This window comes from Dermacentor andersoni, chromosome 9 (genome assembly GCF_023375885.2).
Source record: "Dermacentor andersoni chromosome 9, qqDerAnde1_hic_scaffold, whole genome shotgun sequence".
Classification (NCBI taxonomy): Eukaryota; Metazoa; Arthropoda; class Arachnida; order Ixodida; family Ixodidae; genus Dermacentor; species Dermacentor andersoni.
The window spans coordinates 76,066,939-76,093,226 of record NC_092822.1 but is presented as its reverse complement, the minus strand read 5'-3'; the positions used below and the strand labels follow the sequence as shown (position 1 = coordinate 76,093,226).

The window sequence follows — 26,288 nt, the reverse complement described above, 5'->3', positions numbered from 1 at the left end:
GCCATTGCGGAGGCTAATGTTACTATTCAGCTCCTATGGCTTATTAGTGGTATGCGCAGCTGTGCCATATTTTCGTACTGCCGCAGTGAGCTTTTGTGGGCCATACACACTTGATGACGGTGAAGCCAAAATAAGAACGGCACACATAAACGCAAGAAAGTAGTCTATTTTTGTACAACTATACGGACACTCGGCGCGCGTTTGCACCGTCGCCGTAGGCGTCTTCGTGCCTCCTGTCCCGCTATCGACGGCGCATGCGCGATTCGCGCGCGGTAAGTCAAAGAGCTAGGATTTTCCACAGACCCGGAACTCGTTGGCTTGCAAGATAGCGACGTGCGAGCGCGACGAAACGAAGCGGACGCACAGGGAACGCTACGTTCTGCCTTCCGCCGCCAACACGAGCGCTGTGCGCCAGGCTAGGATGGATGGATGGATAAAACTTTAACGGATCTATTTATATGTGGTTGGGCCCCTACACGACCGGGAGCCCTCTGGCCGACATCTCTAGGGAAGCACGGTCCACCAGCGAGCTGGTCATCCGAGCAAGTGGCCCGAAGAGGAGCCTCCCACGAGGAAAAGCAAGGGTTGGGAGTAGGCTCTACCGCCATGGGCGTGGGGCAGCTCCACAAACAGTGGAAAAGATTTGCACGGGGCGCTCGGCAGGTGGTACATTGTGGATTATGGAGACCAGGGTAAAATGAATCTGCCAGGCTAGCGAGCGCTCAAAAGCGTTCCCAAAGCGCTCTTTCAAAAGCGTTCCAATGAGCGAACAGAAGCGGGATGGCTGTGATTCAATGCCAGAACAGGAGCCGTTCGGCGACTCCGAGGGCATTCGAGAGCAGGTCGAGGGCAGCTGGAGATGCTGGAGATGGAAAGAAGTTCATGCAATCTGCTAAACTTTTCTACTTCCTCCTCCGCTGTAATAGTCAACACAAGTGAATAAAATAGAAATATAGGATTTTTTCCCTAGATAACGTAGTCTCCATTGCGAAACATCTCAGTTAGTTGAAATTTGTTTTCTTTTTAGATACACGTTATGAATGAACTTTTTAAATGAAGAAATATTGTTTCGAATTTTTCATGGAAAGAGGTGCAAATTACAAGAAAACGAGTTACAGCGTAAGAAATGCTCTCTTTTTTTTTAAGCACCAAATAACCGTAAGATTTGCACAACTTTTTGTCGTTCCTGTAAAATATACGTTCAAATATGTTCAGTATACTCAAAAAATGTCATTTTTTTACAGACTGCCTTTCCATTTCACAAGAAGTATTATAAGAAGAAAACCCACACACAGTTCACTGCTATATTTAGAGGAAAATTCTGGCACCCGATTATGCCAGTCGACTGCGTGTAAAAACAACCGTATAACTTTTAGACAGTGTTTTCTAAATGTAGCTGGCGCCTGCGCCTTCTTCGTGTTCTACAAGTTGCCTTCGGATTAGCGGAAAGAGATATGTATGTGTTAAACACAAAAAGAGTGAGCTGCTCTAAGCTTACCATCAGAGAGGTAGCATTGGTGCTCTTTAGAAAAAAGATGGTGGCACTGAATGAGTCCTTTTTGTTTTGTTTTACATGTAATGAGTTCATTGAACGCGTCTGCTTCTTTTTCATTTATCTTCTATCGCTCACCTCGTGAAATTTACTGGATGACGCTGACGTCGTCTTGTTTTCTTCAACTATAGCTTGATCGAAGCCTAGAATTGGGCAGCCGAAATAGAATTTTGAGAGAAGCCGAACGAATCTAGCAGTAAAAAGCAACAACCTTGTTCTAGTAGAGACCAGTGGCTCAGTCTGAGTCTTTCAAGAAAGGCTGAGTCTTTCCGCTTCCCCACCGGGAGATCCAAATAAAAAAATTAAGAAAACTCGCACTTCTCTTATTTCCAGAAAGGAGATCGTGATATTTGAATTAAAAAATATGGGTGCATTAAAATGTGACTGCTTCCTTATGCCATTTAAACAACTGCCTCTAATCACTACGAAAATGTTCTTAATGATTTTTTTTGTAATTAGTCTTCTAAAGCTCAGGTTATTAGCGTCATGGTGTGTCCACCAGGCCTAGGAACTCCTCTGAAAAAACTTCCCGTTCGCTGCGCTTATAGCATTTTTAATAAAAAATCTGTATGGTCTAAGAAAAAAAGACACCGTCTTTATCCTGGCACATGCCTTGTGTTGCATCAATAACATCGCCAGGTATACACCACTCTTCTTGCTAAACTAACGGCCTCCCTCCGCTCAAATTTTACACAAAGCTATCATTTTGTATCAAGTTGAGTTTAATGCTACCACGTTTGCGCGCATTGCCTACCTGTTTTGGCCAGAATAATTTATATTCTTCTTGAAGAACGTCAGTCGAAGCATGTCGATTCCGCTGCAACGGAATGGTGGCGCCATCTTTCAGCTCTGCGGCGAAGGGCAACGCGCACGATGTGCCCCTGGATAGGGGCAGGGACGAAGAGCCTTTTTTTCAGTGGCTTTATTTAAATTATTCTTTTTGCAATCTGTAGTTGTGTACCGAAACCTTTTATCGCAGTTCTGTAAATACATCATGTCGAGATAAACTTGTTATATAAATGACGCCTTGCGTGAGATTCTATGTTACAATGCTTATGAAAGTTTGGAAAGATCTTACTCACAAATTAGTGGTACATTTAGAAACTGGATATCACGCACCAACTTTGCCCACTTCTGGTCTATTATCAGGGGCTGTTTACAGAATTGTGTAGCGTTTTCGTCGTTATGTTGCAAACTTGATACCTGAGTTTCCTTTTCTTTAATTTTGCAATTTCCCACTATTCTGAAAAAAAAAATTGGTGTCTAAATAAAATATCTGCTTTCTACAGTCATTAGATGTTAACCTTTTCTTTCAAGTGCAATAACCATATTTAAAATCGCTGCAATGACTGCCAACAAAAACGATTTCGCCATTCCCATTTCTATTGACAGGAGGGGCCGAAATAAAGCTTCCCCTTGCAAGGCCTTCAGGTAGCATGCGTAGGTTTATTGACCAGTTGCCTTCACCCAAAATGATCAAGTACTCGTGATGCCTGCGGCAGAAAGGATGTTCCACATCCGCCGCCAAGGTTTGTGAGTGGTGGCGCTGGCTAACAATCCCAGGGTTCTATAGTAGGAAACACAGATACCCAAGAAGGTAGATGGGAAAACGGCGCCGCGATAGCTGAATTGGTAGAGCATCGCACGCGTAACGCGAAGACGTGGGATCGTTCCCCACCTGCGGCAAGTTGTTCTTTCATCCACTTTCATTTCCATTAATTTGTCATTTCTTTAATCCATTTGGTAAGTGCAGGTAATTTCCCCTATGTTGTCCTGGATGTCAATGTTTGTGGCTTCTTGTGATATGATTAATAAAAATTGGGGCCCTCGGTTAACCCCCTTTCTTCTCGTTTATTACAATTGGGTATGTATGATGGGGCCGCCGGGTGTGTGCCCCAGGAGCCAACGGGCATCTGCCGCTCATCAATGAACCTTTTTTGGCGTCAACTTGGGTCGCTGCAAGTATCAGAACATCACACCTGCATGGTGGCGTTCACGTAATGCGATTTTTTTTTTTTTTTTTTGAAAATGAGGGTCGGCCAAAGCCACCTTTTTGGTCGGCGTCGACGATGCGGCATAGATATGGATGCGTTGTTTTTTTCTCGACTCTCAAAATGCGCGTTCTTGCGCAATATGACCTGCAACATCGCGGTTGTATTTTTAAGGGCTTTCCACGAGAGACATTGAGCTAAAACGCTCCCGCTGCTACCGAAGCGGTGGGCGAAGAGTGTTCTGATTTTCTCGTGAATCGTACAATGACGAAGTATTTCTCGGAAGACTACAAAGATTGCCAGAGTGACTGCAGTGGTTATGAGCGATAACATGAAGGCTTGCGCATGCCTTATTTGGTTCCAGTGGTACCGTAGACCTGAACAAGACATCTCTGTGCGTAGACGCTATACGATACAACCCTTGGCAGTGGTAACTACAGTTGAGCACCAAACGCAATGACCTGTATATGAGAGCTTGGAGTGGAGCCCTCTCGCGAGTGACGTCACGGCCACGAAGCCGCTCACTCCGGCTCGCTCGGCTGCCGCGCGCGCTGGTTCCCTTCGTGCATGCTTGGGGTATTGGTGGCTCGAGCCGTACTTATTGAAATATATGTCGACTTCTTTCTGCTGCCATGCCTCAACCACAGTTCCTTCTTTAAAAGCGCGTGAATCGAGAAAATTTGCGGCTTGTATATCGCAAGCTATTTACCGCTGAAGGGGTCTGCCGGTTTTGCACGGCACATATGCGCCGCGTCTGTCAATAAATGTTGCGTAAAAAATGTCTGCAATTTCAACGCGCGAAGTTGAGTATGATGCTTGATTGAGCACTTGACATTCCCTTAGTACTTATCTATGAGATACGTTATAATTTACTTGAAAAAGAAATCTGGGTATTTGGTGTCAACATGTTATCCGTGTTACAAAGACACTGCCCAGCGAAGTTCTCATCATGATTATTATTACTCTGGTGAGTTGTTCTAGTTAAATATGACCACTTTATTAATGCGTAAAAGAAATAGTTGGGCGCACATTTTGTATGAAAAAGTTTTGATGCTATATACTTTCACCGCTTTCTGAAACAGGCCCCTATAAGATGAATTGCTCATGGCTGCTAACATGACGGCGCGTCATGTAGACTGTTTAGACACTTTATTCACAGATATCATAGTAGCAATCACCTGAAAGAAATTTTTCGTGGTCCAGATCGAGAGCCAATCAATTTCAAGCAATGAAATGTTTTATGGTGACCCTCAGTACATATAGTCTTTATCGACAAGATGGCACACCCCTCACGCAACGGTAGCAACCGACTGTCGTTATGGCGAGACACACATTGTTCGCGAAACCCATCAGTTCACTACAACTTCGAATTGAAGCTGTGAAGCAGTTTTCTTACAGCGCCAGTTGCATGCCTAAAGTATACTCGAGGTACTACAGCGCAGCTTAGGGTGCCTAGAAAAGGAAAATTCAAGCACCTTCAGCCTCACCATGTCTCGACCCAGCGTCGTTTAATTATACAAACAGAGAACTATCCGTTTCGTCTGTACATAAAAGAGAAGCTCGCAAACCTTCATAAGGAAGACACCACAAGTCTTACATATTTCACTTCATTTTTTACCCTCCACGGGGGAATTATGCTATATTCAATATGCCCCGTACTACTAATGGATGACGCTTCGGCTTCTTTCTGGCTGCAGCCATACGGTCCAAAAGGCGTATTTCACTAAAAACTTTGGGCAGAGCAGCCTGTGTCAGTTCGCCAAATAGATTCGTCATGTATATTTCAAGCAACAAACGCCAGTAAATTCCTCAAGTGAATTTAACGTGTAGCACGGTAAAGGGAATATATATTGGTTCATCCTTTTTCTATTCTGCAAGCAGCTGTAAGCCTCAATTAGCTTTACTTCAAATTGCCGCCGCCTAAAGCAAACACGTGAAAAACCGCCTAATTTGGAGAAGCAGTTTAAGAAGCAAGTGGTGCTTGTAGAATCTAAACTACAGTGTTAGTTAAGTCCTCATCTAACTGCCGAGCGTTTCTGTGAAGAAATGCAAAAATTCAATATTATACCATGAACTACTCGTCGTGAGGAAAGCTGTTCTAGTGGATTAAAATCAAAGTAACTGTTGTAGAAGCCCTATATAGCCAGCGTTTGTGACATACTTGTTGCAGCGCGGCAGGTATGGTATCATAACTACATTCTTATATTCTATATTATTGAGGTTGTCCATCCGCGCATGAAAAACTCGCAATGGGCTGGTCTGCGCTCCTTCGGCTGGCACTGTAGGGTTGCCTTTGAGAACTGTATTGTCGTCTAAGAAATCAGCTCTCTGAATACATTTTCGCGAAAGAAGACGTCGCAAAAATATATTTGAGACGACTGCCATAAGTATGCAAGAAGAGGGAACGAGAGCGAACAAACGAAAACACTGCAAAAGGCGCCCGGACATCGCCCGAACTGCAGCAGACGACAGGCGCGAGTCCGTGCCCTCATGTGATGCTCGCAGCGCTCGCAGCGCTCGCAGCGCCCTGTACTCCGTTCTCGGGGCCAATCACGAACAAATAACCCTGTCCCTGTTCTTGTGTGATCTGTACGCTGCGCGACCTTTACAATGAAGTAACCTGTATAATGAAGGATTTCGGGTGCCCCTAGCCCTTCGTCATGAAGTCGTTCGACTGTATTACACTTCTTTGACACGACTGGCACGTATACGTCGCGTCCCCATAGCATGAGCTGGAGCCCTTATGTACGCTCTAGCTTCCATTCGGCCACTACAATTAATGGTTTTCTTCCTCGCGTCACGATCGGGAGTGTATCAGTTTGTCCCATTCTCGCCTCGCTGTAGCTAACGCTTTGGGACACTGTGCTAAACTGCACCCACGCCTACGGGGTCGGCTTTTATTCCCCAGTCCTCTCCCCGTAGCTGAACTCTACGAAGAGGCATTGTACCGCATTCGGGTTCGGCTCAAGTTGTACCTTTTCTCTTTGGAGTAAAAAATTCGCTGACGATTACGATACTCCCTAATGCGAAATCGACACACGTTTTCATTTCGCGATATATTGATTGGCGCGGGCAATCTGTCTCGTGCGGCCCATTGCAAACGAGAAGTGTGGCGCGACTGCCTCGCCCATCGAGAAATCGCGAGAGGTAGCACGCGGGTGACGCGTGGTGTTGCGTTCTCCAGGGTAGCGTACCCCACCGCTGCCGAGTTGTTGCGACGCCTGTTTATCGAAGCTCGACCGACGTCACTATTTGGTGGCGTGGCGTTGTCGGCGGACTGCAGGCATCCGGTAGACCATGGCGACCAGGCAAGGACGAAACGACTTCTAGTGCGAAACTTGGTTTATTCAAGGGTTGGTGAAAGGTGAGAAGAAGAGAATGAAGTAAAAAGTACACTGCGGGGCCCCTTCAATAGGCCCACTAAAATTGTAGGCGGGATCTTGCTCACGTCAACGCCACGTGATATGCACTGAGTCCCACGGTGCTTGGCGGCGGCACCCACTCACCCGGCGACCTTTCACGAGCCTGCCTCCGCACAGGCAACCCACGGAGTCTTGATCGGGGATAGGCTACGGATACCGTTTCTTTCGCGCGTCGTTGTTTCGCGGAAAGGGCGTCTGGTTGTGGATAGGTGGCTGATCCATTGTCCCAGTTGACGTCTTCACGAGCGTGCCTACACTGGCGACAGTCCGCGGTCCTGGGAATAGTAGACAGCTGATCACTTCTCTTTCGCGCGTTGCTGGTTCGCGGAAAGGGCGTCTGGTTGTGGATAGGCGGCTGGTCCAATGTCCAAGCTGACGTTGTAAGCCCTTGTCGTCGCTTGATCGTTTCTTCTAGGCGACGTTGGTTCGCTAAAGTTATCCTGTAGAACTTGATAGTTCGAGGAAAGGGTCTCTCTAAAGTCGCACACAAACAAAGGGGCCTGTAAGCAGTGCGGGGTGCTAGCCAGACCGGCAACCCCTCGAGACAACCGCAAAAAATTGGGAATTCACCCTTCGTTTCGATGAGGCAAGGTGGTCGAGCATCTTTTTTTGCACGGGGTGCTACACGCCAACCGTAACAGTGGGCGCGATTCAGAGCAGCTGCCGCAGACAGACAGAGCTCCGCTCACGCAGTGCTTTGTTACCATATATGGTATGGGTCGACGTGCTCGCTGCCTGCTATGGGTGAACAGGTGACGGCGCACTATTCTGGTGTTCTCTCGTAGCGGTCGTCGCCACTGTGCCCGCCTTGCGCGGCACTAGGCTTTTCTTCTGACACTTTTACCGGACCCTCCTTCTCGCGCTCTCTTCGCTATCGCCGGCTTTCATGCCCGGCTGCGCTCCGCGTTTGCCCTTTCATCCTTCGCTGTGTTCGTTCGCTCGGTTACGCCGACGCCGATGGTCAACGCAGGAACGGGCGCCTAGGAGCTGTGCTCTAAAATTATGCTCAAAAAAGGAGACGTACGTCTCCTTTCTTGAGCTGCTTCGCCAATTCCACATGTGTCGGTAAGTTCTAGTTCTCTGTCCATTGCAATTATTTTCATCTTTGCAATGCTCGGTCATTCTTAATGTCCTAGAATCTAGCCCAATTTTCAGTCATGGTCCATTTCACACAGCTTAGCGCAGCGAGAACCACCGGTGGCGGCAAGTGTGAACACCCTGATGCGTTTGCGTTCTCCGTCGATGCGCAGCAAGCAGTCATGTACCGGACGCAACTAGAGTTGGGAAGAGCGAGGAAGGAAAATATGCTCTAAAAGGGGGACTGATGCGCTGATAAGACGGCAAAATGGCGACTACTAATCTGAGTGTTCGCCTTCGTAGCCTAAAGGCTGTTTCACATGCTGCGACTGTAACGACGAAAATCGGTGCAGTCGCACGTGTCGCAATGCGATTCTTTGAGGGCCCATTTCACATGATTGCGATTTCAACAATGCGACTGGTGCGACGCCCAGGGTTGCTTACTGCCAGGTTTCGCTGCACACGCTGCATAATTCTTTTATTGTAATGAATAAATTACAACTTGATATTGTTGACTTTTCTTTATTAGGAGCAAATAGTATGCGTGTTTTGTAATTTAAAGAAAAGTGTTGAAGTTGATATTTCTTTTGGAGGGCACAACAGCAGTTTCTGAAGCTCAGTGGGATGAGGCGCTGCGCATGTAAACAGCTGTTCGCAGCTGGTTCAGCGCTGTGTGTTGTCTCATATCTGCCTTCTATGACCGTTTCGTTCTGCCTGCGCTGCAACAACCTACAAGATGACCTATCAACAAGTTAATATAGCTACGCTCACCGCATATGCAGTATTTGTAATTCTCGCGCTACCCGTGCTCGGCGTCAGCTTCTGGAGAAATGATGTGTGTATATTGCTCGTGATTGCGCATATGCGGTGCCTGCTCCTAGCCATATTCTTGCACCAAACGCAACAACAAGCCCTAACCCCAAAGCCCGCGTCTGCCCCTGAACGAAGGCGCAGATGACCAGCGCAGATTACTGAACGTGGAATGGAAATTGTGTTTTGGAATTCAACCTTAGCGCTAGCCTGCTTCGTCCATCGCGGTGCGTGTGCTGTGAATATATATATATATATATATATATATATATATATATATATATATATATATATATATGGGAGTCCTCTCTGAATATTTCTAAAGGGGCAAAAGCCGACGCATCAATTTTTTTAGCAGTTACCGTCACTTTCGTAGAAACCTGTACGTTGTAACATAGCATTCTAAAAGACACGTTTCTCGTCCACTTTGTTGTCCTGCGTCTTGCGCTGGTAGTACACTCTCAATTTCTAACAAGAGTACCATATCAGTACGCGCTATCCATAATGCAGGAACGTAGAGAGGCCCACGGCAGGTGCACTTGCCATCGGGTTTTTCATTTTTCTGCTCAGCTTCGCACGCCGCTCACGGTTAGCCTGTTTTGTGGAAATAAATATTATTATTACATTATTAATGTTATTAGATATTATAGTTCCTTCACTGTAATTTAAAGCAATCATCCAGATTTCTTAAGCTAATCATGTATTTATCCTGTATTAGATCAACATGCTACGACAAGCTTATGGTAAGCATTTCAAGCTAGATTGCTCAGCCAGAGAAAGTAGAAATGAAAGCCTCAACGTTTATTCTTATCTGGTATTCCTAAACAGATTATATTTCCAAAATGTTATGCCCGCTTGCGCTGCCTGCAATTCAATGCTCAAAGCTGGAAAAACTTATTCTTTTTCTTGCTGTCGAAAGGCTGCTTCAATGTCCATAGCAAGCTAAAATTATTCATTTCGAAAGTGTTAAGCCATGACTATATATCTAAGCTTATCAATGCGATTATGTCCCGCGAATGCAATTAGATTTTCTTTCTCTCTATGCGGCCACTTAGCCTCGGCTAGCCAATTTCTCGCACCCACCATAAATAAAGTAACCAAGCGCACTTTGGGTTCTGCGCCGACGCAGTGTCCCTAATCTCACGCTTCGCGTACGCCAGGCCCATTGAGTATACGCAATTCTAAACATGCGTATTGATCACCTGGAACTTCGCCCCTCACGTGGTTTCAGACCTTTCAAGGCCTTGCTGGAGGTACTATTAGTGGCAATCGTTTTGCAGGATGGCTCTCTGAGCTAGTAAGCTTGTGACTGCGCTACTAGTAGGACGCGAGGACGTCACGTGGTCTCGCTGCCTGTGTTTCCACTTCGGTGCGCGTTATGGTGCCTCCTCGCAAGGTGAGAAGTGCAGCTGACGAAGCGAATCGCAGAGCTACGCGCGTGGCTGCAAGCAGGAAACGTCGGGCTCAGCAGACCGCTGTGCGGGGAGCAGCGCAAGCCGCAGCTCGCCGTCGGCAGCGGGCGTGCAGTTCAGCTCATTCTCCTGTAAGCGAGGCGAAGAGACTTCGCCGCAAAGACCCGTCTAGTGAGGGCTGCCGCAAATGCGGCCCGACAGCTTCGCCGCGAAGACCGTCAAGTGCATGCTGCCAAAAAAAAAAAAAAATCAGGCACGACAGCTTCTTCGCAAATTAAAACCCTACTTTCCGTAGACTCGATACTTGCAGTTGCTGTCTTCGAGTTTACGATGGTCTCCTGTGTAGCCGTACCTCCAGCTTACGCAGCATGGGCGTGCTTAGCACTTGGTTCGGCAGAAATCCACGTGAGCGCTCTGCCAAAAGCTGCATGTGCAGCGACTGTGCGGCTTGTGCCGCGCAGGCCTGCGTGTTTTATTTTTATTTAACGAGGTGCAAGTTTTTTGCGTCAAATATATTGAATATTGTTATAGAAGGGGCGTTAATCATGATAGCTACGAGTGCAATAAGAAGTTACATTCTTCTACTTGTACAAAAGCCAAACATCGCTCAATGCGCCTCTGGTGTATGGCTTCCTTTAAACACTCGCTATGGTCGTGTGACACGGCCACTACTTCCTTGAGGCTGAACTCCCTTAGGAAGCTTCGCGACAGTAAGACAAACTTATCGGTAAGGCTGTTCAGGATGTGGATGGTGAAGATCTTCTCGCTTCGGAAAAATACTGCAGGGATGCGTTCTCGTGCGGGTGCTTGCACTGAATACTGCAGCCGCCAAAATGATTGACACACAGACGAAGTTTCAGGAACTATGAACAAAAGTTTATTTACAGATATGACGATACGACAGACAAGAGGACTTTATTTGTCGCGACATTTGTCACAGGTAAAACGCGTTGCTCGAAGGGATCATCGGGCGGTTTCATGTGATTTCGAGATCTGAAGCAAATCATGCTCTCATATACCTCTAAAACAACCTACATTCATTTTTCTTTTATTTTGAAGAATAGCAGACTAACAGGGTCTTATCAATTTTTTTGTTCTCCTTGGATGCGAAACTTGAAATAATACAGCTCGGATGGCACAACACGACGTCGTAGGCGGCTCATTGTTCCGTGTGCGCTCGTGCGAGACTACCAAAAAGGTTTTCACATAGCGAGTCCGAGCAAAAAATGGAAATGCAAGGCAAGAATAGGGCTCTATGGTTGAAACGTATATATAGAGGACGCCTCTGACGTCTCGCACCGCTCATATAGCTGAAATTAAAAAAAAAAATATTCTGAGCTGGCCCACCTAATTGTATGTCAATAGCACATTGTCAACTAATCGCCGGACGATCCCTTGAACGAAATAACTCTAGGTGGCATTAAGAATTCTTCGCCCCACTCGCTGTGTTTGGTGGGGACTGTGCGCACAAATTGTGTCGAGTGAAGTAACTAGCCGAAAGCCTAGCATGTGCGCGTGCTGACACGGCGTAGCAAACGCGCTGAATGAGTCTGCGTGACCACTGGCACTTAACATCATCATCATCATTATAAAAAAACATTCTTAATGTGCCAGAGTTACTAAGCGAAAATTGCACAATCTTGAGATACTTTACATTCAAGAGCATACTGTACATTCATGCGCAAATATATGCAGTGTCACTAATCGGTAACTTTCATGCATAAAATCCTTACGTATTGCAATATCATTCGGCGGGCATATTGCCAAATCAAGAATCTTTTGCAAAACAGTTGCTGCATTTTCTGGACTCCCGCCAGCGGAACGCAATAGCTTAAATGTTGGATGTCCCTGCAATGAGGACTGTCTCTAGCTAAATAGCGTGCAGGCCATCTCTTCGTAATTGGCTGGTTCTGCACCCGGAGACGCGCTATTTGCTGTCTGGAGTTTAAGCACCATTCGGGAATATTGTCCCTATACAGAAAGACAGAACGAGAGGCCGATAGCCTGCGCGTACCACTCATTGCACAACGCATGCGCATGGCTACGTATACTTTCGACACGCGGCCACTTAAGCACTCAATACTCAATGGGATTTAAATACCCAGCTGACTGTTCGCTAGATGTGCACAGCGTAAGTGAAGCGTTCCTTTTATACTTTGCTGAAGCTGAATCTTGCGGGCTATAGAATAGGCATAAGGCATGTGTCTGTGAACTACGGTAAATGTGAAAATTTAGGTCGTTGAATATTGTGCCATAGTTTGCCCCAGCGAATGCGGCACAGATGTTTTAAAACATCGTGTTACGAAAGGTCAGTGCAATCAAACACTGTGCTTGCTTTAATAATTTGGTGTTCATGAGTTCTTAAGCAGTAAACACGTCATTCTCCAAATCAGTCGTCCCGATTTCCGCCACTAGCTCAAGCTTTATGTCGATATTCATCATTTGATACAAGACTGGTTGATCACACGTGGTGTATGGCGCAACCCGTTACGAACGATAAGCCACCGATCGGATGGCTTGGTACAATAGTAATCATGATACAAGAGCTGTCATAATTTTGCCTTTCTTGCTTGACACTCTTCTCCTCTTCCATTTGTACTTGATAACACGTGTCACACGGCAATATTAGACAAGAATGAACAGAAGCTGAATCCGGCAACAGTTGCTGTTTAGCAGAGGAATTGTCGGAGAGACAATCGTAGAACGGGACAAAAGACCAGCATCTTTCGATTCAACACCGTTATGTGTTGCTATAGATATACGTCAAGATTTTATCGTCGAACCTATGCAATCAGGAGTGTGCTATTGGGACGTCTAAATTATATAAAAGAAGCCTCGCGTAGTTTTGTAAAGCAGTTTCTAGGATGGTATACATATTTTCTTTTTGCTTCGCTAACGATGGAAATCTTGGTGAAAAATGATGGCGCTATGTGTGATTTCGACGAGGTGAGTAACGTGATAGAAGCTATCCTAAAGGCGTGCTCAAGTACGTTTAGTAATGCGCATCTAAGCATGATGATGGCGCCTACGTGTGAAATGAACAGCCGAGTCCTACGAGCGAGACATGGCTGCGAAACTACGGTTTCTCAATGGTCACGTGCCCATGCCGTTGACTCGTAAACATCCATTCTATGCGCAACAGCGAACAGACAAAAGAAAGCGTCTTTTGCGAGGTACCGTTCTGCCAGCACTTCTCTTCTGTGTACATATCATAAGCAGCACAGTGATATGGAAGGCCAGGGGTTTGCGACAAACGCGTGAAGTACGAGGAACAGCTGCACAACATCTTGTCCTTTTTCGCTTCATAAAGAAAATGGGTGCGGGTACCTCCATTATACCGGAGTAAACACTCTTACTAATAATTTACTCCATTTCCGAGAGTTCTCGTACTCCCTCGATTGATGTATTTTGACTCTTCTTGTGGCACGGGCAAAGTGAGCAAACTACACCGGTAGAGACAACAAACATTGTCAGGGAGTACGAGAAATGTGGAATTGAGTTAAATATGACACAAGCACGCTTTACCCCTCCTCCTTTTTCAAACTAAAAAAAAAAGAAAGGAATGGTTGTCAGCACTTCCTTGCCATCACAGTGTTTGTGCCCTTAAGAACGCGTTCACGCTCCATCTTATTTCTAATCTTGCTAGTGAAGGAGAGCTATAGCAATTGACCGCGGACGTATCACCCTTTGCAAAATACCGTACTATCGGGGACGTGGATAGCATTAGCAACGCTGGTAGCGACGTCTTGTGACTCTTTGTCCAACTGCAGAATGTTCGAAAAGTTTTTGATTAACTAATTAATTGATTAATGTTACATAGTGTTCTCTGCGAAGGAAAAAAACTCATTAATGGTTAACGAATATGTCGCTACTGACGTTTTACAATACTGTAGTAGTTATGCAGAATACAGCAGGTCACTAACAGTAATAGCTCAGTGTCATGTCTGGATAAACCTTAGGCCGCAAGATGCCGCCACTAACACGGCGCCAACCCACGTCTGCACCTTTGGCTGCCCGGTATTCCGTGCAGGGTAATAAGTCATACGGGCAAGCTAACGCTCTCTAAAACTCTCCAAAGACGTGACTGTTACGTATTAGCGCAAACACACCTCGGCACACACTCTCGGAAAAGAAAAACCGCAGAGTTTCGCAGCTGTGATCTCTCGGAGAGCTCCCGCGTTGAATGCCGTTTGGTGGGACACTTTCCGTCACATGACGGCACGTGACGTCACTATCACGTTCAGTCTTTCTCCAGCTGCAGCCCACCGCTTCCGTGCGCGATGGCAGCTCCAGCGCCGCCAAGCGGTAGTCACTACTCTCACACGAACGTCTTCTCGTTGCTCTGGGCCATGTCTACACGATGTTATCCCTCCAAAAGTTGAGGTCGACATCTTGTATGCTACCGCAGGAAACCCTCGGGTTACTGCGAAGAAGAAAAAAGAAGAAAAGACGGTGGTTAGAAGATAAGGCACAATTTCGGGTAGTAGGTATGTATACACGTAGAACAACACTGCAAAGTCATACGTCGTGTCCAGATGGCAAACTAAATAATGTTAACAGTTTGTCAGTTAGTAACCAGCTCAGTTGTTTGGTTCACGACATATTGGAATTCTATCTAGGCCGTGCAGGTCACGTAACGCAAAGAGCAGGTAACCGGTACGTGGTCGATTAGAATGACAGAAGGGATGCCTAGAGATGAGAGGCCCAGTCGAGGAACCGCAGAGAACTACGCAGTGTGATGAAATCGGGAAATTTGCAAGCGAAAGATGAAGTCTGATGGCGCAGGACATGAGTAGTTGAAGATCCCTGGAAAAGCCCTTTTCCTTGCAGTGGCTATAAACAGGCTGATGATAATGATGATGATGATGATGATTTCAGAATCACGCACGCACACACACACGCGCCCGCGCGCACGCTGAACAATGTGGGGAAGAAGAGTTGCAATGACGAAAAAAGTTCAAGCGATGAGTACTTTGCAAGGTTCAGTAACTTGCGACGGCTCGATCGGCAACAGCAACTGCTGGCAGCTGTCTGTAACCCGAGTTGCTAGCAGACTTTTGTACTTTCGTTTTTAGGGCACGATTAATTTGCGTCAGCGCTCGGCTGCAAAATCCGCTCTCCCCTGCTCGGAGCCAGCGTTAGCATAAGCGCCGTGTAATCGCGCGCGGTCTGCGCCACAATCACGCGGCGGGCCCACGGACCGGAAATCTGCGAGACCGAGCACGCTGGCGCGTTCAGGACTATGGTTCAGCGCAGGCGGCAGAGTAAAGGACCGACACCGCTAGCGATGATTGCGCCGCTCGCGTGACCCTTACGAGAAAAGAAACGCAACATTATCCACCCGTGCCCACATTTGTTTCTGGCGGAAGGTGACGCGCGGCTGTAGCGGCGCCTTAGCCTTCCCAAATTCTCGCGCAGCTTTCTGACCCGGACCCCGGAAACAACGAGGGTGCCGACCGTGCAATTTGGAACGCTTTGTCTGGCGCCCGTACGTGCGCGCCCCCAGTAAGCACGTAAAGGTCACCGGCAGGGGCGGTAAGGAACTCTCGCTTTCTCCCAATCTGCGTTCACGGCGAACTGGTTCAGTGAGGGTTAGTTCCGCACGGCCGCGAGCCGCGGGTAAACATACCCTTCACGTGCAGGGCAGCAGCGTAATCAAAGTTACATCACGGGTAAACGCCAAGTTAGTTTAGTGCGGCGAACCGTTATTCTTTTTTAAACACTGCATTTGCATTTATCCTTTGAAAGAGGGCTAGATATTAAAGAAGTATTTGATTCAGTCTTTTCATTTCGCGATTACAAGAGTTTCTCCTCGAAAGGGAAAAATTGTCACCCACCCATATGTAGCACGAAGCTACAAAGGCAACCCATATGGGTTTCTCAGAAAAAAAGGTTTCGCAGTTGAGGAAACATTCGTTCTGGTCCAGGATTCAAAGAGAAATCCGTATGGATTTCTTTTGTAGCTTCGTGCTACGTTCGGGTGGATGACAACTTTTCCCTTTCATGATACTTCCTCCACCTTGCCAGGTTCCGCAGTTTCTCTTTGTTTATTACAATGTATACATCTTTACTGCGTTTTCATTAAGCGCCTCGATGTTAGATAGCACCGGTCCCGTGTATTTTGACGTTCTTCCAACCGTGTTCCTGCACCGTGATCATCATGAACACCTTCTAATTGGCCCACGGCTCCATTCGTGATGAGGCTAAAGTTTCTGACATTCGAGATGTGTAACGTTTTCGAGTACACCCCTTGCGCGGTTCATATTGTAACGAGGAGGGAACAGCTGAAGTCGCGGGACAGTTGTTCAGTCCACAGAGTCGCCGAGCTCTGTGACCAACTGACCGTGTGAGGTCGCCGCGAGAGAAAGCCGGACGATTTTCTTCTAGACTCGGCGACATGTTTTGCTTCCCCAGAACCGATGGCACTCCGCAGTTATGTCAGCGACTGCAGCGCAGATATTGACTACCACCAGCAGAAAATCGTCGCTGGCAATTGTTTTTAGCCCGTGGGCGACCTTGTCTGGTTTGGCACCTTGCTGCAGAAGGGCTAAGATATCCTGGACGTAGACTATGTAAGACTCATTGGGCGTTTGTGCCCGAGTGGTCAGTCGTTTCTTCGTGGCGCGCTGACAACCGTCCGGCTCACCAAAAATGTCAAATTTGCGTGCAAAGGCCTCAGGCTGAGGTTGGGAGCTTCGCATCGTGCGCCTCATAAGACACACCTGCTTTGCCTTGCAAATAAAAAAAACACACACATTTGCGAGCATCAGCATCGAGTCCCGGCTGTCTTGAGCACCGACGCGTTCAAATATACCAGTTCAGCCGGTCCTCAACGTCGACACCGTCGGTTTCAGAAAAATCCGCGGTCACTTGATGACCAAAAACAGAGTAGCACGTAGGTGTCATTCCCCTCGGCTGCAAATGGTCGCTTTGATCGAAAAGCGACTGATTTGGATCAGTCGCTTCGCTGTTCTATTGGTCGGTAGCGGCGGCTGTAGTCGCAAGCCTACTGAACCAATCGGCGGCGCAGGAGTCAGACGTCTGAATATACGTGACGCTTATTTTACGTGCTGATGAAGATGTGAGAAGACGCGAACGGCAAGAACCGCGAGACATGTCGGTGTGTGACGAATGGAGCGGGTCGCGCTTTGCCATTGTGAACATCGATCGCCGCGAGTCGATCCTTGGCCGCCCGTCGCGGTCGGTCGCGCGACGTCCGTCAATCGCAAGTGTGAATGCGCCCGCAGTGTATTACAGCACGTATTATTCAGTGCAGTTCCCGAATGTTCGCAGCTATGCTGAGCGAGTTTGCTTGTTGGAATTGCGGTGTCGGGGGTCGAGCCACTCGCAATTCCAGAGAAAAGGCGCAGCGTACCAAGGAGGCACAGCCTATCTACCCTCCGCGGTGGCTTATACTGGTTATGGCGTCGTGCTACTGAGCGCGAGGTCGTGGGTTCAATTCCCCGTCGCGGCGAACACATTTTCGACAAGGAAACGAAATGCGAAAAACTCTGGTTTATTTAGATTTCGGTGCACGTTGAAAAAAATTCCGGGCAGTCGAAATTAATCCAGAGCCCTCTACTATGACGTCCGTGCAGTTTCAGGACGTTAAACTCCACTATGTAATTTAGCCTTTCTTTTTTCAGAGGTTATCTTGGAGGCAATTGCCTGTTACAGCAAGCATTATTGGCTTGTAACGAGGTGGAGTGCTGTAATCCCCCACATTCGGTGACCACGCGAAATAGCCGCTTGCCGTATCAGATTAACCGAAAAATCGAAAGCTTCTCCTTTTTATTGTCATTCCTTACTTCCTGCATACGAGACAGCGAGAGAGCGACAGCGCCGGCAGAATTGGGGTTGCATTCGATTCGGCCTTCCCAGGTATCTTACGGTGTCTTTTTATTTTCTTTCTTTTTTCGCGTTCCTGGCACGTCACCCTCATAGGCAGCTAGCGGATTCTTTCGAGTCAGGTACTCGCGCCTCCAAAAAAAAAAAGAAACGAAAAGAGAAAAAGAAAGAGAAACTTTGCTTCGACCAAGGAGGCATCAGGAAGCGTTAAAGAAGGCATATAAGAAGAAAAAAAAAGGCCACGTGAAAGGCGACAGACGGGGAAGGGGGCGGCCGCGACCTTTCCCGCGCATGCTTGCATATTTCCGTACGCTCATCGGTCGGTCGGTTGGCGTCGGGAATTCGAACCGCGCCACGCAAGAGCCAAAGTAGCGCCCTCCCATGGCGGCCTCGGCCCAGCGGCGAGTCGGGTCTCGGTATCCGTAAAATCCGCACGATGGGACTCACGTTGCTGCTGCTGCTGCTGCTTGTTCGCACGCTTGCTTCCAGCGAGGCGACGCGCGTGTCCGACATTTCGCACTCGTCTTTCCGGTCAGCGGCTCGGCGCGGTCGCTACGCGAATCGGCCTGCAATGCGTGGCGCATTGCTCGAGCGAGAATTTTTTTTTTTTTTTTTTTATACCGAGTTCAGTCGCTCGTACGGAGAAGAACGCTCGCGACTAGAAGACGCGGCGCATCGAAAGCGCGGAAAAGCACGTGTCATGAGCTTATCGTTATATAGCGGCATTGTTTGCACCGTTTCTTCTCTTTGTGTAGCTGGTCAGCGAGGCTGCCACGTGTGGAAAGTGCGAAAGGTGTGAAGAATCGTCGGGGCGTTTCTCCGCCACGGCGCATGGGCGTAGGCTGCTTGTGGCCGCCTCTAAATTAAAATGAAACAAGCGCGTCTTTTGTTTCTCCTTTCTGTTGAATGCTTTGCTGCAAGAGGCAGTGCCTTTCATACATTCCTTCCTCGCTCGTATATCTCAAGCCCTATCCAGCTCCTCTCCGCTTATGGGCTCGCAACGGCACACATCGCTTCTTTCGTATCTGCAGGCAAGACTTAGAATGCTCGATCGCAGGCACAATGTTTCTCTTCTAGTGCAAATGATTTACCCGTATTCTATCTCTTCACAGGAATTCGTCACAGTATTCTTCACAGGAAAGCGCGGTAACAATTTCACGGTAGCACACTGGACAAAGTGTATAGTTAATCAACACTGCCTTCCTTTTCCGCCAGCTTCGTTTGTCTTGCTTCAACCTTTCGATTCTGGAACGACATGCCGACTACTGAATCCATTATTAAAGAGGGGTTATTTACAAAGCATTGACGCCTTGCTCAGCAGCTTTGTTGCCTGGAGGACGATACAGCGTTAATGGATCTTGATAATGGGCATGGAACTAGAGAATGCAAATGACAAGTGTTGGAAACCGAGCTATATAGATTCCATTCACGAAGAACAGGAGCTCAACATGTGAACTCTGCGATGCTCTTCTGTAGGCTGCGTACTCTGACGCAGCCTGAATAATATTAGGGACCGGCACGCCACTTTCTGGCTCCGACTGATCAAACAAAACAGTCTTAACATGAAGAACTGTACTCACAGGAATGGGTCGTAGACGTCTAGCACCTTCCTGGTGATGAACCGCGTCGTGTCCGAGTTCTGGCAGATGATCTTGGCCAACGAGGCCTTCCTGATCTGCGCCAGCTGGTCGGGCGTGAACCGCCCCACGGTGCCGCCGTTCTCGTGCCAGAAGCGGTCGCAGCGCCGAAGCCGCTGAAACTGGAAGCCCAGCAGGCAGCTGAACGTCGGGCCAACCACGGCCCCGGCCAGCGGAAACTCCGAGAGTCCGCCCGTGAAAACGTCGACGTCCTCAACGTCACGATATACTCCGGCGATGGCCCGGAGCGTATTGCGTGGAATGTGACCCTCCAGGTCGGACCAGGACCGAGCACGCGTTAGCCCGCAGAAGGCGCGGTAGTCGTTGTACGTCCTCAGTCCGTGGTCGCGACCCCGCTGCAGATTGATGGCGACCAGGTCGAGGCCGGAGAAGGGCACAGTCTTGGACTCGAAAAGGTGGTTGGTGACCATCTCGGTTACGTGGTTGTCGAAGTTCTCCATTGGCGTCGAGAGAAGGCCTCGCAGCAGCTGGTCCAACCTGTCCCTGCGGTACAGGGTCTGGCTGTTGAAGAACGCGTCGGTGAGCTTGAGGCCTCCCAGCTCGTCGTACGCAGGTCCTACCAGCTTCAGCACCGGAGGTAGCAGCGTGTGGCCGAAGCGGAAGGCAGCCGTCGCGAACTCGTTGAAGGATCCGACGTCGCAGTTGGGGTCGTATCCGCTGTAGTATCCTTCGTCGAGCAGGTGCAAGCCCCACTGGCTCACGGACTCCCAGCCCAGCGTCCGCGGTATGAACTCGGAGTAGACGATCCGTTGGTACATGGCACCAACGATGCGTCTCGCTTCTTCGAAGAGGCGGTCGTCATTCCAGTGCGGGTTTAGGCCCTGAAGTGCTCGAGCTACGCGGTTGTGCTCCCTCGACATGATGGTGTGCATCGAGGTGAGTCCGGGCTGCTCGCTGACGCGCGTGTCTCCAGCTATGAAGCAGCGGCCGTTGGACGAGATGCAGTCTGCAGCGCCGTCCACTTCGGACAGCAGCGGCTTGAACTGTGGTCCCGCGGGGTGGGCGCTCATGTTCAACAGACCACCGCGGAAGATTCTGAGCTCTTCCCTGGCGCAATCGTCCGAACCGTACACAGTCGACAGATCCATGTACCCTGTGACCTGGTTTATCTGTTCCCTGCTCCCGAGGGTCCTCTGCCCTGACATGGACCTAGTAAAGGGCAGGCACTGCGGGATGTTAGGGTTCTTCCGGCTGACGCTAGGGAAGTGTGGGTCGTTGGTAGGGATGGGAATAGGGAAGCACTCCTTATTGATGCGACGCGGCGAGTCGCACGCTCGGCAACGCAGCGTCTCGCCATTGGGGCCTTCGGCAAGCGGCGTGTGCGCAATGTCGTGGTCGATGAACTGTCCCAGCTGCATGAGCATCATAGTGTACCGCTGGTGCGGGCGGCTGGAGTCTCCGTGAACCGTGAAAGAGACTAGCCGGGGACTGGGAAGTGGTGTTCCAGTGACACTACGTGAACGCGGCGCCGACACGCCGTCTTCGTACAGACCTGGCAGGACTCTTCTGAAGCTGTTTCCCACTTTACCCAGGTTAGGCCGCCTGAGGTTGTTGCAGCGGCCCGAAAGCGTCCTGAATGGCGTCCTCTGGTCACAGGGACCCAGGGTCTCTTCTTCGCAGGCGGCCGGTTCCTCGAACTCTGTGGCAAACTTGGACAGGTCTACCTGCCTGAGTGCCGGTATGACGTCTTGCCTGCCATCGCCTTTCTTCATTGCCTTGAGCAGGCGCCTCGTAGCCAGCTCCAGAGCCTCAGACTGGTTGTGTATGCTCCTGGAACCAGCCGTGGCCCTCATGAACCCGCCGCGGCTGTTGAACCTGCCGAACTGGCCTCCCTGGGACGCTGCCAGATCGGCGAGCGCGTCTTGCAGAACCGAATCGGGTACGTTAAGCAGCCTCGATCCCTCCTGCCAAGCGTCCAGGTCAACGTTCGTGAGGAGCCTGTCCTCGCACGACATGAGGTTGTTGAGCCACGGGTCCGGAACCCGCATGGTCCGCGGTTGCACCACTCCTCCGCCGGACTTGAGGAACACGTTGTCGCAGAGTACGCGAGCGAGGCTGGTCTTTCGCAGCTCGCGCAGCTGGTCCTCGGTGAAGGACGACGGCTGGTTGGCGTTCTCGAACCAGAACCTGTCTGAGACGCGCAAGTGCCGGAACTGGTGGGCGTAGATGCAGGCGAGCGTGGGACCGACGAGGCCGCCTTCAACGGGAGTCTCGGCCAGGGCAGCTGGCAGCAAGTCGACATCGTGCACAGTTGGGTACAGCTGGCTCAGCCTGAACGCGGCGTCCGAGCTCATGACACGCGACAGGCCGTCGAAGTTGTCGATGGTGCGCAGGCCGCAGAACTTGCGCCAGTTGGTGTAGCCTGCGAGGCCGTGGTCCCGGCCCTGCTGGATCGCAACGGCGGCCAGGTCTATGCCGGACTCTGAAAAAAAAAACGAGAAAAAACATTGGCGCAGAGCATCTACGGGCGTCAAGCACTGCGCGTACATCGTCATAAGCCGAACTAATTCCATCATCATCATCATCATCAGCCTGATTACGCCCACTGCAGGGCAAAGGCCTCTCCCATACTTCTCCAACTACCCCGGTCATGTACTAATTGTGGCCATGTTGACCCTCCAAACTTCCTAATCTCATCTGCCCACCTAACTTTCTGTCGCCCCCTGCTACGCTTCCCTTCCCTCGGAATCCAGTCCGTAACCCTTAATGACCATCGGTTATCTTCCCTCCTCATTACATGTCCGGCCCATGCCCATTTCTTTTTCTTGATTTCAACTAAGATGTCGTTTACCCGCGTTTGTTGCCTCACCCAATCTGCTCTTTTCTTATCCCTTAGCGTTACACCCATCATTCTTCTTTCCATAGCTCGTTGCGTCGTCCTCAATTTCAGCAGAACCCTTTTCGTAAGCCTCCAGGTTTCTGCCCCATATGTGAGTACTGGTAACACACAGCTGTTGTACACTTTCCTTTTGAGGGATAGTGGCAACCTACTGTTCATGATTTGAGAATGCCTGCCAAACGCACCCCAACCCATTCTTATTCTTCTGGTTATTTCAGTCTCATGATCCGGATCCGTGGTCACTACCTGCCCTAAGTAGATGTATTCCCTTACCACTTCCAGTGTTTCGCTACCTATCGTAAACTGCTGTTCTCTTCCGAGACTGTTAAACAGTACTTTAGTTTTCTGCAGATTAATTTTCAGACCCACCCTTCTGCTTTGCCTCTCCAGGTCAGTGAGCATGCATTGCAATTGGTCTCCTGAGTTACTAAGCAAGGCAATATCATCAGCGAATCGCAAGTTGCTAAGGTGTTCTCCATCAACTTTTATCCCCAATTCTTCCCACTCCAGGCCTCTGAATACCTCCTGTAAACATGCTGTGAATAGCATTGGAGATATCGTATCTCCCTGTCTGACGCCTTTCTTTATAGGGATTTTGTTGCTTTCTTTGTGGAGGACTACGGTGGCTGTGGAGCCGCTGTAGATATCTTCCAGTATTTTTACATATGGCTCATCTACACCCTGATTCCGTAATGCCTCCATGACTGCTGAGGTTTCGACTGAATCAAACGCTTTCTCGTAATCAATGAAAGCTATATATAAGGGTTGGTTATATTCTGCACATTTCTCTATCACTTGATTGATAGTGTGAATATGGTCTATTGTTGAGTAGCCTTTACGGAATCCTGTCTGGTCCTTTGGTTGACAGAAGTCTAAGGTGTTCCTGATTCTATTTGCGATTACCTTAGTAAATACTTTGTAGGCAACGGACAGTAAGCTGATCGGTCTATAATTTTTCAAGTCTTTGGCGTCGCCTTTCTTATGGATTAGGATTATGTTAGCGTTCTTCCAAGATTCCGGTACGCTCGAGGTCTTGAGGCATTGCGTATAGAGGCTGGCCAGTTTTTCTAGAACAATCTGCCCACCATCCTTCAGCAAATCTGCTGTTACCTGATCCTCCCCAGCTGCCTTCCCCCTTTGCATAGCTCCCAAGGCTTTCTTTACTTCTTCCGGCGTTACTTCTGGGATATCGAATTCCTCTAGATTATTCTCTCTTCCATTATCATCGTGGGTGCCACTCGTACTGTATAAATCTCTATAGAACTCCTCAGCCACTTGAACTATCTCATCCATATTAGTAATGATATTGCCGGCTTTGTCTCTTAGCGCATACATCTGATTCTTGCCAATTCCTAGTTTCTTCTTCACTGCTTTTAGGCTTCCTCCGTTCCTGAGAGCTTGTTCAATTCTATCCATGTTATACTTCCTTATGTCAGCTGTCTTACGCTTGTTGATTAACTTCGAAAGTTCTGCCAGTTCTATTCTAGCTGTAGGGTTAGAGGCTTTCATACATTGGCGTTTCTTGATCAGATCTTTCGTCTCCTGCGATAGCTTACTGGTATCCTGTCTAACGGAGTTACCACCGACTTCTATTGCACACTCCTTAATGACTAATTCCATAGGGTCAGCAAAAACTCATATCTCAAAGGTATTCAACAAAGAGTTGCCCTGCGCCTATTGCACCCTTTAACTCGTTTTACAAACTCTACCATTTAGTTCGATTCACTGCCACCCGAGAACACGTCATTCTTCGCTCGGTATTTGCTCTGATACTACGATTGATTATACCGGTTGTCTATACACTCATCGCAGGCTATATTGAGGTCCACTCTTAATTTCTGCTAGAGTACGTACGTGTCATCTCCTCGCGTTCGTTTCCGTAACGCATAATCCATGCTATTTTCATTGTGTCTTCCTATTTTTTCATGTTGCTCTTAGATAACCTTTCCATCTCGCACTATGACCGTCGCACCTTTTCAAGCCATTTTCCGTCACTCTGCAATTCTCAGTCCGCAAGGTGACCAGTGGTGAAATTCGCTCAATATGTTTCTAATTCAGCGGCAAAAGAGTGCGCTGCATGTCGCACTTCGACGTGACTGTAAATTTAACTACATGGCGTCCATATTGTGCTAGAACTTCAAAGTTTACCTGTGCGGCTACTTGGCCAAAGTAAATGCACCTGATCACAACCTGTGTAATGCTTCTTGTAAATCCTTGTTTCCTCGAGAGAATATTACACATTGCTTACATTGCTCACACCTGGCACGCCACCACACATGGAAACTTCGGTGGCCCCACAGACCCCCGACTTCACAACAGCGTGTATAGCGCGGAAAACCCAGCTGAACTAAATTCCTCCTCCAGCGTAGAAACGCTGGAGGAGGAGGTTTGTGTTCGAGTTCCCGCGTAACAGAATTATGTTTTCTCGTACATTCAAATTACAGTGCGACGCTATCATGTTTGTAGGTTGTGTGTAAATCGTACCTTACGATTTCTTTGGCGAATTTTACTTTGAAAAATTCAGTTAGTTCAGCAACGCCTCTGCGTTACACGGAGGGCCTGCGTGGTTCGGTACGCTTGGTTTGGAGTTATTTTTCGCTCACAAGATGGTCGTCGCCGGACGCCGACACCGGATATTCAGCGGCACGGGGCTCTTGACGTTGTCGTGTTAAAATGCGAAAACAAGGAACGCACGCATCTGTCGTTTGTACCTTTCCACGATAGACGTGCTCCTATCGTGATCTAAACACATTGAACTTACGCGCAACCTTCCGAACAATCTCAAGACTATGGCGTAGACGGCACCGCCTTTTGCATTTATAGTACAGGTACACAAAGAAAAGAAAACGTGAAGCATACAAACTGTCGTACATTTCAAAAGCCAAAAGAAAATTCTGTGGTCACCATAGGCTGTTGACATTCCGAAAGAACTGTATGTTTGCTTGTTTGTTCCTTTCTTTCTTTCATATTTGAAGAAGCTCAGCAGTACTGCCCTGTTCTGAAGTGCCAGTGACAGGATTTTTTATATGTTTGAACAGCAGCGACTGTTGCAGGAACTGTTTTCGCGAATTAGCTCCGTCGCTTTAATCCATCGACGAACGACAATCTATATGCGGGTAAGAATACGAGACACGTATGGACGCATAACTGAGTTTCCTCCGGCGAGGTTCTGGCTTACTGAAAGAAAGCCACGCAGCTTAAGAAAGATTTGTCCCTGACCGAGACTCGAACACGGGACCAACGCCTTCCCGCGGTGGACGCTCTACCATCTGAGCTTAGCGGGGGGTTAGCCGATCGCAGAGCAAGGGCGAATTAATCGAGAACTCGAGGAACTCGGATCAGAGATGTGCACATGTGCAATGTTTAGCGGAATGCCACAAGAGAAGGCAATCGCTACAGAGTTTGTTTACGGAAGAGTGTTTTAAGAGAGACCGCTTCGGTTGCAAAGAAGCGTCGTAACGAGCTTATACCACGCGGCGAATAAGAAGTAGTAGCGAGGTGACAGTGAGGAAGGGAGAGCGCAGGAGCAAACGCGTGCATGTTAGGTCAGCCACGCAAATGCGCATAGCCCGCTTACTCCTCAGCGACTCCCCCCCCCCCCCCCCCACGCCACCCCCAACCCACTGCGCCACACAAACCTGGTTTTGGTTTTCTCGGAAATTCCGCTACGCCCGAGACG

At 48.6% G+C, this 26,288-nt stretch overlaps 2 protein-coding genes across 2 annotated transcripts in view; one reads left to right on the top strand and one right to left on the bottom strand.

Moving 5' to 3' along the window:
* LOC126527822 (major facilitator superfamily domain-containing protein 4A-like) overlaps window positions 1-26,288 on the top strand; it is a 393,450-nt gene that overhangs the window by 104,797 nt on the left and 262,365 nt on the right. The gene's annotated exons all lie outside the window — the stretch shown is intronic.
* Window positions 11,119-26,288, bottom strand: part of LOC126528266 (uncharacterized) — a 137,566-nt gene continuing 122,396 nt past the window's right edge. The window contains exons 8-9 of the mRNA XM_050176156.2: window positions 19,693-22,192; window positions 11,119-14,687 (exon numbers count right to left, since the gene is read on the bottom strand). Of these exons, the coding sequence (XP_050032113.1) occupies window positions 14,618-14,687; window positions 19,693-22,192 (2,570 nt within the window). The 3' untranslated portion in view covers window positions 11,119-14,617. The remainder of the gene's footprint in view (window positions 14,688-19,692; window positions 22,193-26,288) is intronic.